This window comes from Ammospiza caudacuta, chromosome Z (genome assembly GCF_027887145.1).
Source record: "Ammospiza caudacuta isolate bAmmCau1 chromosome Z, bAmmCau1.pri, whole genome shotgun sequence".
NCBI lineage: Eukaryota > Metazoa > Chordata > Aves > Passeriformes > Passerellidae > Ammospiza > Ammospiza caudacuta.
The window spans coordinates 52100377-52116812 of record NC_080632.1 but is presented as its reverse complement, the minus strand read 5'-3'; the positions used below and the strand labels follow the sequence as shown (position 1 = coordinate 52116812).

The window sequence follows — 16436 nt, the reverse complement described above, 5'->3', positions numbered from 1 at the left end:
GTATCCCTGGTAATTATTGTAAAGGCTTGATAACATTTTAAAATAATTTATACCAACCTTATTAACTTAATTAATGCCCAGGGCATTTGCGCATAGTTTTCATCAAACACTGCTTTATTGGTTGCTTTAAGCCCGTTGTGGTGGTAAAGTGTTGTGGATGGCAGTGCCAGAACTCCCACTGGACAGGGCAAGCCAGACATGGCTTGACATGGCCACTACCAAATTTCAGCGGTTTGAAGAGACTTTGTAAAGTAGAGAAGTGAGAGAATTAGGGAAGGGAAAGAGGTACTCTGCTGTTAACTGTGATTGGTTTTGTACTTTCTGTTGGACAGTGTCAATATTGCCAGCCTCATGCTCGCAGCCTCTTCTGGGAGCCAAGTCCCAAGAAATCATGACATCAGTTTTAATGTGCTAAAGGATTTAGTCTGGGCTTTTTAGCAAAATCTCTTGGACTGAGCACATGGCTGCTGATTTCTGCGTCTCTGAGTGCATACAGGCAAGGAAGTGCATTCCCCTGTAGAGAAGTTCATTGCAGGGTAAACAAAAATTTTCCCCAAAAATCTTCGTATGTTTTTAAACATCAGATGAGATGCCTAACTAATTGTTTGCAGATAGGTCCTAGGCTGCTGGCAAAGCATTCAGTCATGACACAAAATTCGTGGTACATTTTTAACAGGTGTAAACATCCTCTGTTCTGTAGATAAGTTACTTGGCCCTATAAGATTACAAGTACTTCAATATATTAACAAAGGAAGAGGGGAAAGATGCAAAACTTCTTTATGATACAAAGTTTCGCCAGAGCTCATTTATATTCCTTTTCTTATTAAATGCCAGGCTGGGAAGTTAAGGTGAGACTGGGTACTGCTGGCTTCCCAGGTGGAAAGTGCAGCTCATACTTGCCGACAGAACAGGCTAGAGTTTTCTTTATGTGCTGCTCTTTTCTTATGCTTATGAAGCCATAGTATGTTAAAAGCTGAGAACTAGCGATTTAAATTTCCTAAATGCCTTTAGAAAACCAAGAACTCAGCCACTGCCAAGAGAAACATGACTTCCTGAAACTGGACAGCATTGCTTGGGTTTCCTTTGAAGAAAAAAAAAAAGAAAAGGAGGAAAAAAAAGGAGAGCCAGCCAAATGCCTGAAATATGTAAGACAGAGCGATACAGAGTTAAGGGGAAGCTACATAGGAAGCAAAGCAAAGCCCAAAATAAAGGGCAGGAATGGAAAACTAAAAATAACAAACAGGAAAGTGTGACACAGCTGCAAGGGCTCTGGCGCATTCTCCCCCAGCATTGTACCTTTTTTTTTTTTTTCAGGAACATACTAATAGTGTGTTTGGATTTCAATGGCATTCCAAACCATTATTTGTTCTTCAAAAATAGATGTTTCTCCTGTGAGGAAGAAAGATGTTTTCAAGTAATGTTCATAGGATTTCTGTTGTTTCAGTTTATCATAAATCACTTTAGTTAGGCTCAGTGTTTGCAGAGCAGAAAAACTGCATCGATTATGTAACTTTTTGAAGAATTAGTCTGTCTCCTTAGAATAGTGAAGATAAGCTCATGCATAATCAATCAACTGCTGCCCTTAATTTCAATTGAGTTTTTTTCTTAATAGCTTTCAGAAGTAGGAAGGGATCAAGCACATGAATCTGAGATCCAACCACTTTGGAAGCAGAGTGAATGGAAGAGGATCAGGGAGGATTAGGAACACCATGTACTAATAAAGTTAAAGGAAATCTCCATCTTTCTCTTCATCTAAACACAAGTTTGTTTATTTACACAGAGCATTTTGTGGGACCAGGAAGGCAGCTCAGGGGACGTGGGGCTGCCAGAACTGTGGCTGGATCTCCACTGGTGCCTGCAGAACAGCCAGTCTCCCCAGGCACGGGTGCCGCACACCCACCCAACCATGACTGAGGTACTCAGCACATGTACAGGTGTGCATTGGCTGCTGCCAAGGAGAGGGCAAGGAATACTTCAGCATTTGCATGTCTTGCTGTTTTAACACCTATTTGGTCATTAACTCACCCATCCTGAAATAATTAAGCCAAGTAGTTGAGTTGTGCGTGGTTTCTGGCCACCCAGAAGATAGATGGTGCCACTTTTGGAAGAGAAAAAAAGCCTGAACATATCGGTTTGTCAGCCACAGTTTCCTTGGACAGTGACAAACCCTTGTGAATACCATATTTATACAGGCCAAAGTGAAAATCATGATGTTTGTGAAGTTATCTGTCCAATTTGTGAAAATACTATTTTTGGCAGACACAACAAGAACAGGAAATATTTACCAATTTTGCAGGTGTCAGGAAATATTTTCAAAGTGCTGCTGTGACCTGACAGTCCATTTAAATAGGTAGCAAGCATGTACATATATTTTCATTTAAAATATATACTTTGATGTGTTTGCTCCAATATCTTTGTCCTAGCAGGTTAGAGTGGCAAATTCCTATTGTTAATCACGCTGTAGTGATAAATCTCACAATACAAGTGTGAATGCTTTATATCATGAAATCATACATTAGGGTACATTAGAGATGTTTCTCATAGTTGATATTGATAAGGCTGTTTTTCATTAAAATTTATTTACACTGGAAATATATTTCTTACATATTATTTGAATTGTGGGTGAAATACATTTGAATATATTTTAGACTTTTTGATTCCATGTATTTCAGACACTGCTCTAAAACATTTGATTATATATTGTTTGAACTGTAATGGTGTCTGCAACACCCTGTAATAGAGACTGTAATACAAACTGCATTAAAGCACAGTTCTTATCAGTGTCATCACACATTAGATAAAAAATGAGAGTCTTTGCATATATTATGTAGCTTACAGTTCAGCAGCTGAGAAAGTAACAGCTACCTTCCAAAAATGAGGCCTATTTGCCAAACATGTTCATACTGTAAGTAATGTATGATCCCACTAAAACCAAAATAAATACTAGATGACAGGACCACATTCTGTGATGAACAATTTCACTGCTTTTACTTCAGGAGTAGTAGTGGATTTGGCAGTGTCAGGTTAACAGTTGGACTCAAACAGTCTTAAAGGTCTTTTCCAACCTAAACAATTCTACTATTCTATGTCTCTATGATAATTTCCATTATTTCTCATCCTGGTGTAGTCCCATTGTCACTGGTAACAACAGATAAATTTTTCAATGGATAAAGGATAAAATAAAAGGATGAAAGACTCTAATTTCATCTTGAAATCTATTCTGTGTGTAACAAACTATCACTGAAGCAACTAAAGAGATACAAAAGCATTTTATAAATTTGATGAAAAAGAGTAAAAATCATCCAAAAAATGTTTTCAAGGCATTCCTCTCCATCTCCTCCTTTCTCCTGACTTGCCAGTTGTGGATTCACAGGTTATTCCTCTATGAAAAATGAAAGAGCATCAAGGAGTTACAGGCTCTGCTCCAGAGCTACATAGTCCCTGGCATAGCAATGGCCAGGCCAACAAGAAAAGACAGCTTCCAAATCCTTCCTGACTGGAATTGGCCAAAGAGTGGCTGCTCCAAGTAGGCAGCTAGGATCCAGCCACCTTGTTTTGAAGGTGGTTGAAGTGGTGGATGTGGGACACCAGTTATTTTCTGCAATCATGAACGGTCCCAGAAATTTGCTGAAATAGATGCAGATGTCATGGAACAGTTTCTGTGGATTTGAGACCAAAAGCATACCTAACCTGCATGTGGCATGGCTGTACCATCACCAGCAGGCTTACTCTTGACAAATAGACACAATAGACAGTGATGTTTTCAGTTGTTATTTTTTGTGAGTTTTTTATTGTACAATAATAATATTACACTCTTTAAAACCAACTGACTTATTAGATTTACATCCAAGAACTCATAATGTCATTTATGACACTGTTGCAAAATATTAATAATGTATGCAGTATTTAGTACATTCTTTAAATATTTCTCATCAGTCTGCTGGAAGACCAAGGGTTTGATCCTGCTCTCACTGAAATCAAGAAAAAAATTACTTTTGATATCAGTAGATTAGAATCAATTCACTTGCTAGTAAATAGCCCAAGAAAACATTATTCCCTCTCAGACCCTAACATTCAATACGGGTTAAAATGTGGTGTTATGCTAGTTTAAGATTTATGTTTGTATGTCTCCAATTATCATGGCAAGAGAATCTGCACTTTCATCGTGACATTTGGATGTCTACTGCTGTCATCATCCTCTTGTTCCAGATCAGCAGGATTCATGCCTGCTTTCCCAGGTGAAAGCATCCTACTTTCACAGATGTTGACTTTGGATCTCTTTAAAGGCATCCAACTTTCTGTTGTTCATAGTTTTGAAAGCATGCTTTTAGATCCTGAACTAAACTCTGGCTGTTGTACTGTGTGTTCTTTCTTTCACTGCAGTCATTGTCACAGCTCAGGTTGATTTCAAAGGAAATGTTAAAATCAAGCCACACTTCCAAAGAGAGTGCCCTGTGTTACAAGGCTCTTCCTAAACTCATGGCATCCAGGCTCACTCTGACACAGCAACATCAATTTTTATTATCTGTGGATCTGGTCGTTTTCAGGCATATTAGCAAGCCTTTCTTGGTGGTGATTTTTTAACTTACGCAAATATCATCCAGCTTAGGCTGAATGAGGGGCTGCCCATTCCTGTAGCGCTCTAACACGTGTAAGTTTTTCTCCTGGCTGAAATGGGATCCCTTGCTCATGCAATTGAGAAACAAAGGACTGGGTACCAAAATACTGTAGTCTGTGGCCGCACTATCACTTGCTGAGGGTTCAAGACTTCCCTGGTTCAAATAAACGCCCTGTGAGTCACATCTGGGCCATAGCCAGCAGTGAAGATGGAAAGCATGAAGGTCCCTTTGCTGGCCTCTCACCATTCTTCCAGAAAAAATGCAGATATTGCCTTAATGACACCAACTAGCTGGTTTATAGAAACATATATACTTAAATAATGATAAGCAGCTTCTTTTGTTTCAGATCCCCTTCTACAAATTGGTAGAATTTACCAATCTGCTGTTTTTCTGTACAAAACTTAACTTTAGAAATTCAACTAAATACAAAACACGTCTGCAGTGTCTTGCCTAAGTTATTCACAATGTATAAACTGAAGTGCTGGATGTTTTCTCTCTGAAGAAAGGCATATTTGTCTCTCAGGAATTGTCACCAAACTTCCAAAAACTAGAAAATTTTTAACAACTTTTGTTCGTTTATTTAATTTACCCCGTTGTGCTTTTGCTGTCATTATTATTATTGCACAGGGGTGTTCCTTCCATCTGAGGTGTTGCTTATATGTGTTTCTTTCACAATGGTTCCACATCAATAGTATCACTCACCCAAACAGTCCCCTTCATTCAGTGAGACCTTTTCCAGCATCTGGTTGGCAAGAGTCAGCCTCTGGCACTATTTGAATGATCATGTTGGGTTTTCAGTATTACTATACATTCAAAAAGCCACAATACATTTCTCTGTTCAAATACTTATCAAAACAAATATCAAAAGTCATATACACTGTACAGTCTATTTTTAAGTAAACTTTTTTTCATTAAAAACAGGTCACATTCGAGCTTCAGAGATTACATATTCATACATTATAGATCTACTTTGTTCTTAAAGTGTGTTGTTGCATATTCAATAATCTGTGAGAAATGCATTCACTTGAAAGTCTTACAAGTGTAAGTAAATATCAGCGAGGATTTAGCCATTTCATTACTGGAGAGCGAATAACTTTCTCTTTAACGAATTCCTCTTTTACAGAATTTCCATCCCCTGATGCCATGTCACTATCTGAAAAAAAACACAAAAATTAAGGTGGATTTCATGAACACAAGAGCTTTAAAATATTATCCTGCAACATTGTTGCTGGTTTATGAATACTTCAGAAAATCCTTAACTGGTCTGTTTGCAGAAAACTCAGTAAATTACCTCCAATTACCTAGCTGCAAAATTTCTACCAAATTAAGGCACAAGTCATATCTGTTTTCTAATAGTTCAAGCATAAGGCTGATGAGTTGACTTCAGTTTCCAGTTCTGACTGTAACACTCACTCCAGTGTGACACAGAACCAAGCAACACATCCTCAATAACTACAGCAGTAAATTAAACTCCCCTGCAGCTATTCTCTGACTGAGGCCAGCTGGCATGGAATAGCCTGGTGTGTGCCACTAAACTCTCTTACTCTCCAAAAATAGGTAAAAGATACTCAGTTTGTCAACTGGAAACAGTCCCTGGCTGAGGCTGATTCCTAAGCTGTCACTGGGGTTGTTTGGCACAGCTTGCTGGCTGGGGACACAGTGTGCTGTCCACTGCCCTCTTGTCTGACCGTGAAAGGAGTAAAATTGCAATATACAGCACCTCTGACACCTTTAAGTTTGTTAGGCATATGTAGGCATAGACATAGTGTTTTGTATAAAACATATGGGTCAGAAACTTGCCTGTTTAAAGCACAGAAGCATTTACAGCTGTTTTAATTCACTGATGATCACTTAGATGCTATAGTTACTTCTGAAGACCCCTTTCACATGAAACCCTGTGTGACCACCCCATGCAGTACTACTCATAGTGTCCCTGATCTGCTAACAGTGACAGACCTCTGAGGACAGAAGTAATTGGGAAATTTTGCAAGGGTAAATAACACTGTTTGTTTCCATGCAGTGGATATCTCGTCCTGGCTGGGGTATGTCAAGCAGTTAAACATTGAGGCAGCAGAAAATCTGGGACCAAAGGCAAGTGGGGAAGAGAAAAGGGGAGGAGGAAATTATGCAAATGGGCTGTCTGGGAAGGTTTGGAATATAGGCTAGATACAGAAAAAAGCAAGCACACTCATTATTTTGACACCCTCAGTAATAAATAGAAGAAGGAAAGACAAAAGAGCACAATCATGCTGAAAAATACAAAAATATCAGAGCTGATTGATCTTGTAAGAGGTTTTTTTGAGATTATTTTAAATGCGATATAAGCTGCAGAACTTTGCTTCTATCTAACTTTCTCTGAGCAGAGAAAGAGACAAAGATAAATCTTGTATTAAGACAGAAAACTCTACACAGTTTAATATAACAGAAGAAAATTAAATATTGCACACAAGCTGCAGTTGGAGAAGAAATGAAATCCAAAAATCTTTAGTGAAACTCTACAAAAGATCCCAGTAGACCTAGAATCAAATCTCTGGGGAGGTTTTCTGACTTCTACACATTTGCATTTATTTTGGTTTCTCTTTATATTTAGAGTAAGCATTGTTCAGTCAAACATACCTTAGTATCATCAGGTGGGGAAAAGGGGGAAAAATTTTAATCCCACCTCTAAAAGCTTCAGTGATCTTTCCTTGGTGCATCAAAAACACTCCAGCTTGTCACACTCCCTTTTTCCTTTTTTTCCTTTTTTTTTTTTTTTTAATTTTAAAAATTAAATTCTGGACAGATCTATTACAAGCTTCAGACACAAATGTAAAGGAAATAAATTATTCCAATGATACTGTGACAAATGACTACAATAAAACATTTAATAAAACCTTTCACTGACAACTGAAAACATATAAAGCTCTGTCCTCATGGGGAAAATGAAATTCTGGTTTTACTATGCATTAGCTAACACTAGTAAATGCAATGTAGTGAAATCCTGAACTGACATGCAAACCCTAGCACAGCCTCCTGCTGCACAGGTGAGGCACTGCTAGCACAGTTGCAAAATATTTAAAAATGTTTCTAGCATATGTTGCGGCTCTCCTAATTCCTTGCCGCATGTTAAGGAATAGGAAAAATAAACCTACCTTATGTTATTAATCGTTTTCATAGCTCCACCAAAGTACCCACCACTCATACACAGAGTGGTAGTAGATCATGTGCAAGGTGTTTTCTGCCAAAATCATCTGTCCCACAAAGTCTCACCTGTGTGTGAAGATATTTTTCGTCGATTTGGAGGCTTTGAAGCAGACAGTTGAAAAAACGGGAACTTCAGACACTTCCCTGTTACTCTGTCACAGATGCCAGAGGGACAGTTGCAGGTTTTCCTGCATTCCATTCCATAGCTACCATAGGGACACTCTGGAAAAAAAAATATAGCAAAGCAGTTTTCAGTGATCCAAGTCAGCTGCTATCTTAATAGCTGGTCTGCTTGAAAGTGGAAAACCTTTGAGTGGAGGTCAGCTAGACCTTAGCCACAGGATTTCAGCATGCTGACTTTTTTTTTACAATATCTTCTAGTACTAACAAATCTTGACACACTTTACATACATCATTACATTTCCTGTAACTTATTTATACAATGTGCTACTGGTAATCCTTCTCTGAAACACTCTTAGATTTAAGTGCATTCTTACATTACATTGCCTTAGTTAAAGGCAGCATGAATATGTAGGTATATAATTATAGATGATTTAGTTAAAGGGCTAGCACTGAATTTAGAAGGGAAGATGACTCCAGAAGTTCCCTGAACTCACTGTGTGGTTCACTGTGATATTATCTGACTTTGATGACCATTGATATTTAGAGCTGCAGTCCGATGCTGGTGCGGGGCTGCTGTGGCCTGGGCCAGCAGCCTGGGAGGAGGATGCAGCCTGACCACGAGGAGCTATCCAGCAAACTCACCATCCACCTGGAGATGCTACTGGGTCCTCGGGAATAGCCTCCCACCCAACACCTTCTCAGACAGCCAGGTTCTGCCTTCCCATGGCAGACAGCTCACCTGCATCTCCAGCCTGAAGAGTGTGGATGGTCTAAAGGGATCTCTGGCACTAAGGCAGCTCCCTGGTTATGCTGCATCTGGGCACATAATGCCCCTATTCAAACCTCACATCCCTGAGCAAGCTTGGGGAGGAGCACTACAAAGCAGTTGCTAGGATGGGAACAAATGTTTTCCAAAGAAAATTAAGTCAGGAACAGAAGATTTTCCCTATCCCATAGCTGACACATATCACATGCTGTGCCATATAACTTCCCAGAGGGTTTAAAGTAGGGGCTATGGCCCTTGTCTTCATCTGCATTGCTGTTGAATAGGATACCTTCCTAAAATTATTGCTGAAGAGGCTGAGACTGGGAAAATCCATGTCTAACACGTCCTTTCCAAACCCACAAACAGGTGATCATTCCCAGGAGAGGTTTGAGATATCCCAGGAGAAAGGCTTTTATGTTCAGACTGTCCTTGCCAACCCAAGGTACATGGTCACCTTACATGGCAAGGTCTGGAGAGCTTCTGATTCACCTCCTAAGGGCAGATGAAGGATTCAGGGCTGGACCAAGGAACCATCTAGCCCAAGCCTCCACAAAACTCTTAAGGAGGGTGGCCATAGTAAGCACAAATAATACCTCTCCCCTCATTTTGTCTCTCCTTTTCAGCTATGAGACCTTCTATCCAGACATAGTTTCTTTGTATATAACACCCCACAATAAAATCACCTTTTCAGTTTGTTCAGTCTCCTCTTGAGTGAAATGCAAACTTTTAGCTTTGCCATACAGCCTAGGTAATATGAAAATCAAGCTATTGCACTACCATTTATAAGAATAAATCCATAAATCCATTTCATACAGAGAGAATTGTAAAATGTTGGCTACACTATAACTTAATTATTCTTCCTGAGGACTAGGAAGAAAATTATTCTTCCTAGCCCTCAGCGCACTCCCTTTCCCAAGAATGACTCTTCGATCTGCTGCTTGTCCACATAAAACAAACGCAAAATCCCACCCAAGCAGAGCTGTTCTTGTGTGCATATCCTCCCTGGGAGACAAGCAAAGAGTACACACTAAATGGAGCATCAATCTGCCTTTTACAGGTGCTCAGCCTGGAGAAGTGTGATGCAGAGATGCGCACAACAACATAGAAACAAGTCTGAGCCCAAAGCACTTGGCTCTGTATGGAATAACCTTGACATTGGTGCTGCTTTTTACATTTCTTGACACTGACAACTGAGTAAATTTGTAATTTAGAAGTTTTGTTTAATAGGATTCTGCTCCTAAATAAATTGCAGATAGCTCCCAGTGGTTTAATAGAAGCAAGGGCACCAAAAAGTATTTTGCTTTGGGCCGTAATGACATTGCTATTGATAATAGCACAATGCACTGTCCTAATAATAATAAAAGTATCCCAAAAATTTGTTCTGGAATATATACGGCCCATTTTTAAAACAAGAAGTTGAAAAACAGAGAGTTCAGATAATTTTTGCAGAACTTCAAAGTAAATTGGCAACAGGAAGCCAGGGAGAATTTAGCCATCCTGCATCTGTCAGTTATTACAAACATGGAAGTTATTAAAATGAGTGAGTGACCTGGTATCATAACTGCACATGGATATATAAAATAACAATATCTGACTCCAAGGAGAGACTGTACTATCTCAGAGCTGAGACAAAGAAAGAAAAAGAATTCAAAATTACACCTATAATATTTAGTGGAAATAAATATATGGGGAATAGAAACTGTAAGCAACAATTTAAATTTGAAGCCAAGATATGACTTTACTGAAATTAATGAGAGTTTTTCCACTGAACGATTGGGAAAAAAACGCAAACATTTGATTTTGCATTTTCTACAGAGCACCCAAGATTCAGCTGTGGGGATTCAGATCTCAACTCCCATAATATTTCTTTTTTCCCATTCAAAGGGTGCTATTGCTAAGAAATTCCTATGAGGAAAGTGAAAAGTACACACTAATTCAAAACAATTGTTAATGGAATTATAGGCAGTATCTCGCACTGTGATTTTTAATAAACTGAAGATCAGTCAATTATCTCAGTAAAATATTTTCCTGGTGAGTGCACCAAAGATATAATCTTTATGTGTAAGTTCTACTCATTTGCAATAAAGTTTTGGGTTTCACACTCAACCATGCACATGAGTTTATTTTAAATAAGGTAAATAAGTGTGTGCTGTATGTGAATCAACCGAAGTGATTTTTGCAGCATCAGGTCCTAAGTCATTACTTTAACTAAGTCTGTTAATACTCCTGATATTTAACTGCCAAGTTATTCCCACTTTTAAGGAAGTTATTCTAATCTGTATCTACTTACTGAAGTGGTACACAAACACAGCAAGACCCACTGCACTAATGCTTTGCAAACTCTCTTTTAAAAATAGTTTATTTTTTAAAAAATTCACCCTGCATCTTACAAATAGAATACATTGTCACCCTGTAAAGATTGGCCTGTTTAAATGGAGTGAGAATAGCTCCTAAAAGAAAAGTGTGATTATAGCTTCTGACTAAAGAAATCAGCATGCAACATACCTGGAATAAACTGAACGCAGTGCCTGTCTGCTCATCTCACAGTCAGCTTCTGCTCTGTTATTGCCATCCTTCAGGCAGGAGGGTTTCTGTTTGCCTCCCCTGACCACATCCCTAGGATGACTGAGCACCTCAAAGGCAGGACTAAATTAAACAGGACAAAGTCTCCAGGCACTCAGGCTGTGCTGCCTTCTCCACCCCCCAGACCCCAGCGTGAGCACCTGGTCACTGGGCAGGCAGCCGGCAGTGCCAGAGGGAGCATCACCCCCAGGAGTGTGCAGCTGCCACGGGGACCCTGTGACAAGGTTGGACTTGCAGGATGAAAGTTTTTATAATTTATAGAGAGCCACCCACCAAATCAACAGAAAGAACAGGACTAGTGCCTGCGTGTCTCAAGCTCCAGTCAAAAATCTCATCTCCAAGTACACCCTGTCGGTATTTCCTTACACATGTCCCCAGGTAATATGTAAACAATATCATCACATTAATAAACCTGCCCCAGTACATGTAATGCCTTCTAATGACAGCAAGTATTTTTTCCATTTTTCCTTGGCTAAGGGATGAGCTGTAAAAATCTCATTTTACTCCTTTCAAGCAAGAAGCAAACTCTGCATATACGTTGCTGTCAGATTGCCACAGTGGGTACATACAAAGTGAACATCATTACCTTTGCAGATACCAAATTCATCACCAAAGTCATCCTCCTCAGTGTAAAACTGGCACTTCAGCCCAGGGCCACACTTGACACCATCCATACCTGAGACAGTACGATAGCAAGTCTCCCCCAGTGCAGCTGCACACACTCTGCAGCAGCCACAGTCATCCAGCACCGTTCGCTTGCAGCGCGCGGTGCTTTTGCATGCGTTACTGTCACAGGGATCAGGGCAATCTACTGCATATTTCGCACTCCAGGCAGCTCCAGCAGGCACGGGCAGCAGGAGGAGGGTGAGGAACAGGAAGCCCTTCATGTCTTGCAGGGGTAAATGCTCCATCCCAGAGAGCAGGTCTCAGTGCTCAGCCTGCTGGTGCCTCTTGCCGAGGGAAGCAGCGGTACAGAATCCAAAGTGGTAGCTGCACACATCAGCCTACAAGTTTATGAGCTTTATAAAGTGTGTTGCCCACATGTTGCACCGTCGTCAGCTTCCTCAATCCGGCAGCGCTGCTCCTGCCAGCCTCCCTTGTTTCAGTTTATGAAATCCAGGATGAAGGTTGGATTAGCACTCTGCTGCCATCCAGGAATTGAAAAGCCTGAGCTGATGTAATCTGTTATGTTTAGTTGGTTGTTTTGCATGAGGACTAAAAACTCTCTCACATCCGTTTCAAATGCTCAAGGACGTCTGCCAAGAGTAAAAAAAAAAAGTAAAAAAACAATCAACCCCGAGGAGGTTGCATACCTTCCTGCAGGACAGGGATTGCTCTGACGCTGGGCACACTGCTGACAGGAGAGCTCTGCCTGGCTATCACGGCATGCATGGCCAGAAGAAAATCACACTGAATGATCTCACTGCTGAAAGAATAATCTTTAATTGAATAAATCTTTGCCATACTCTTTTAGGGGATGTGGATGGTTATTTTGGGGAATTAAATGAGATCATGTCATTCAATAGCCAAGCTCAGATTTTTCAGTAGTTTTTCCTGATTACATTGAAACAGTACTTTCTAATCAGTATTTAAGTGGAGGTGAATTAAACATTTCACTCAAAGATTACTGCTAGAACTAAAAACTGGTCAGAAAAAAACCATCATTTTGTGGGATCTTCCACAGGAAGTTCAGGAGAATGAGCAATGAGCCGCCCCAACTTCACAAGCAACGGGGAAATCCCCATCCATCATCAGCACTGTCTGCACAGCGTTAACATGGATCCAGGGGGCTGATTCTTCTCCCTCTACACCACTTCTATTCTGACAAACTCTGTGGGATGCTCTGATGCTGCTCTTCAATGAAGCTAATGTAAATAAACAGAAAACAAATCTCAGCTTTCCCTGTCTCCTCTCTTAGACTTACTTTATCCTGCCAGAGCCTTGACAAGAAACAGCAAACAAGTGGAGTCCAGTGAAACTGATGAGCCACTGGAGAGATGAAAATTTCTGCATTAAAAAAAATCTACAGGAAAGGAAAAGAGGAATAAAGCTAGCCATAAATAAACCTCTGAATACCAAAAGTTGTTGCCAGTGAAGTTAGTGGGAACAAAGCAAACTGAACTGAGTATGACCACCTTGTCACTTGGGAGTCTTGTGTCTTAAGTGGGCTAAGGACACTGCTAGTAGGCTGCCAAATAAAATGAAGGACTAGACTAGAAACACAGGAGACCAAGAAAGCCTTTTCTTCATTAACGCAAATGTGAATTGATAAACCCAAAACCAAAATGCTTAACTCTTCTGTCTCTCCCTCATAAGAACACTTTTTAAGGTGTTTCTGACTGGCCTAGTATGTTTGGCACTTGTCAAAAGTCAATGTAAAAAAAAAGAAATAAAAAATTAAAGAGTTAGGTTGAGGTCTCATGTAAACCAAGGCAGTACTCTTGGTAAGCATGAGATGACACCAATTAGTTCAATTAGCAGTAGACAGCTTTATCTTCAAAATGCAAAGCAACTATCCTCTAAGAGGTGAAAAGAGCACTCCAAAGATGGAAATGAAAATTGCAGCCAAAACCAGAGGAGAAACGCAAGTTTAAGGTTACAATGAGGAGATCAATCAGAAATTTATGTCCTACCGCTGACCTCATCACAACTGGACTATTGCAAAATTCTGTTTAAAAAAACCAACCCAATATTTCTTCCATGGTTCTCAGGTCAGCAGAATAGTGTGAACCACTGTCCATGTCTGCTGGCATAGAATCTACTAAACTGACATTGTTTTATATTTATAGGTCAGGCTATAACCCGTGGGGCTGAGGAGCCAGCGTAAATCCCATAGGGCAGTCCCTCATGTGGGTGAGAGATGCTAAACGTTCAACCCGGAATCAGGGAACACAGCTAAGGCCAACAACCCTCTCAATACCCAGGCCAGACCTGCTCCTAATGGTGAAATAGTCCAAAAAAGAGCTTTGCACACTTGGTGCATCACAGGTCTGCAGCAGTAAGGAGCAGTTAAGTGAATTAAGTGAATTAAGTTAATTCACACCTGCACTTCAAACTCATACCTGCTTGCTCTCTCAGAGGAGATAAGAGATGATGTGTAGTGTGCAGACCCATCCACACATATACTTAGACATTTATGCCTGGTATTAACTACCAGCTGGTAAAATCCTATTCTGTAAATATTTATAGGAAATGCTCCTTGTCTAAAACACCAAATGAGATCTTGAAGGGCTATATGTTACAATTGGGCTTCTCACAGGAAAAATGTCCTAGAGAGATGATAAATAAAACAATTACACACAGATGTGGTGAGGAAAAGAAATCGTAAAAGGAATCAGCACACTCCCCTAGCAACTAGCCAATATTATTTGGAATAAGATGGAAACTGTATCCTATGCTTGGAGCTAGAGGCCAAAGTAAATTATTACAATGGATTAAAAAAATACATGTAATGGAATAAAACAATATGAACGGATAAATATCTGGATTATATATGAGTATCATGGAGGAAATAAGGATACTATGATCTTCCACACTGTCCATTGATTAAATAGTGAAATAAATCCAGTGTCACTCTCTTTGGTTTTAATGTTTCTCTGTTGTTTTACCTGTTGAATCCATTAAGTTCTCCTTTTCAGTGAAAAGTTTAATCCTGTAAAACCCTGAACTAAGCTCTTCCATGAAAATAGATGCAAAGGGAATTAATGAAGCTTCCCCAGTCATCAGCAGCAGAGAATTTGCCACCACTATTTAACTTGTGGTATAAACATATTTCAAAGGTGGAAGACCTTCTGGATCAGATCAGGGCTAATTTTTTTTCCAAATTTACAGCACAAATTGTCTTTTTGCCAGCTTATGTCATAATTACATCACCATATATAATGTTTGGCACTTCTTCTAGAAGCAGAAAAGGTTTCAACCCTTGGGTTCCATGCTTTACAGGGGACCAACAATCTAATATCAGTGAGTTGTGTTTCCAGCAGAATACTTCTGAGAACCATTTTTGCATTTCTTTTGTAAATAATCTATTTATCAAGCTAAAACAGTGGGACTGTCTTGAGGTTGCATTTATACCCTCTGAAAAGTATGACCATACCTGTTAAATATCCCCATGAAACAGCAATCTTCATGATTCATTATTAGTCTGTGCTGGTATATGGGCACAGAATCCTCACTGAGCTAATAGGCTTTGTTCATTTCACTCTGTAGATAGAGAAACATTCACCTCCAGTCTTCTGAATTTAAGTGTTCTGGCCACCGTTGCTATCCAGTCTTTTGAATGTATGAAGTTGGGATAAGCAGGAAGAACTAATATCTCTTTAAACATAGGAAAATATTTAATGCATGACCCTTGTTGCTCATTTCTAAAAGACAGTCCCTAAACTAAAAATATGTTACCACACATTCCTGAACAATCCAACCTTTTCCCAGGCTTCCTCTTCAAAAGGCCGTAAGCACAATGCTATATGAGAAGCAAAATTTCAAAGGGAAACACCGAAAGGAAGCTGAGCTGCAAAGTCCAAAATAAAAAGCCAGAAATAGGAAGTAAGAGATAAGAATCAGGAAAGTGAGATAGCGGCAAGGACTCCCCTTTGTATGCTTTCTTTTCTTGTATCTTTTCAATGAATTGCTAATTACCCTTTGTTTCAGCTGTAGCATAGCAACTCCACTCTGGTAAAAATAGGTGCTTTGGGACATTTCCTACTTGCTGAAGGCAAGAGATGTTTACATGCTTTCTCCAGGCAGACCAGGTGCTGTGCAGAGAACTGGGTAGGCACAAACTGCAGGAGCCACCGCAGAAATTACTGGATGTGCTGGGTTACCTGCAGAGAGCCTCAGGAATGACAGCGGCAGCTTCCTTAGAGAACTGCAAAAGTGTGTCCACGTGCAAATACGTCCACATGCAAATGTGTGGCATGTTCAGCCTGGGAGCAGCTAGCCAAAATTACTGCATATGATTTATGCTCTCTGAGTTTGCCATTGAAATAGGGCTGCACCCTGTCAGGTCTGTGCTGCTGGCTGAGCCCACGTAGCAGAGTCCTGTGCTTCCATGGGCTCCAGTCACGGCTGGCTCTGACTGCAGGACCTCTGCCCTGTGTGGCCTCTTCACAGAACAGGTATTCCCAGTGATTTTGCAATCACCATAATAATCTGCATAGCGT

At 40.0% G+C, this 16436-nt stretch overlaps 1 protein-coding gene across 1 annotated transcript; it reads right to left on the bottom strand.

Annotated features, from left to right (window-relative positions):
• Positions 1 to 3816: 3816 nt before the first annotated feature.
• Positions 3817 to 12329, bottom strand: ESM1 (endothelial cell specific molecule 1). The gene is made up of 3 exons (XM_058823929.1): positions 11861 to 12329; positions 7869 to 8024; positions 3817 to 5772 (listed from the first exon to the last, which is right to left on the bottom strand). Exons 1-3 carry the CDS (start codon positions 12183 to 12185, stop codon positions 5672 to 5674), a joined length of 582 nt encoding a protein of 193 aa, XP_058679912.1. The 5' UTR covers positions 12186 to 12329; the 3' UTR covers positions 3817 to 5671.
• Between the last annotated feature and the right edge of the window lie 4107 nt (positions 12330 to 16436).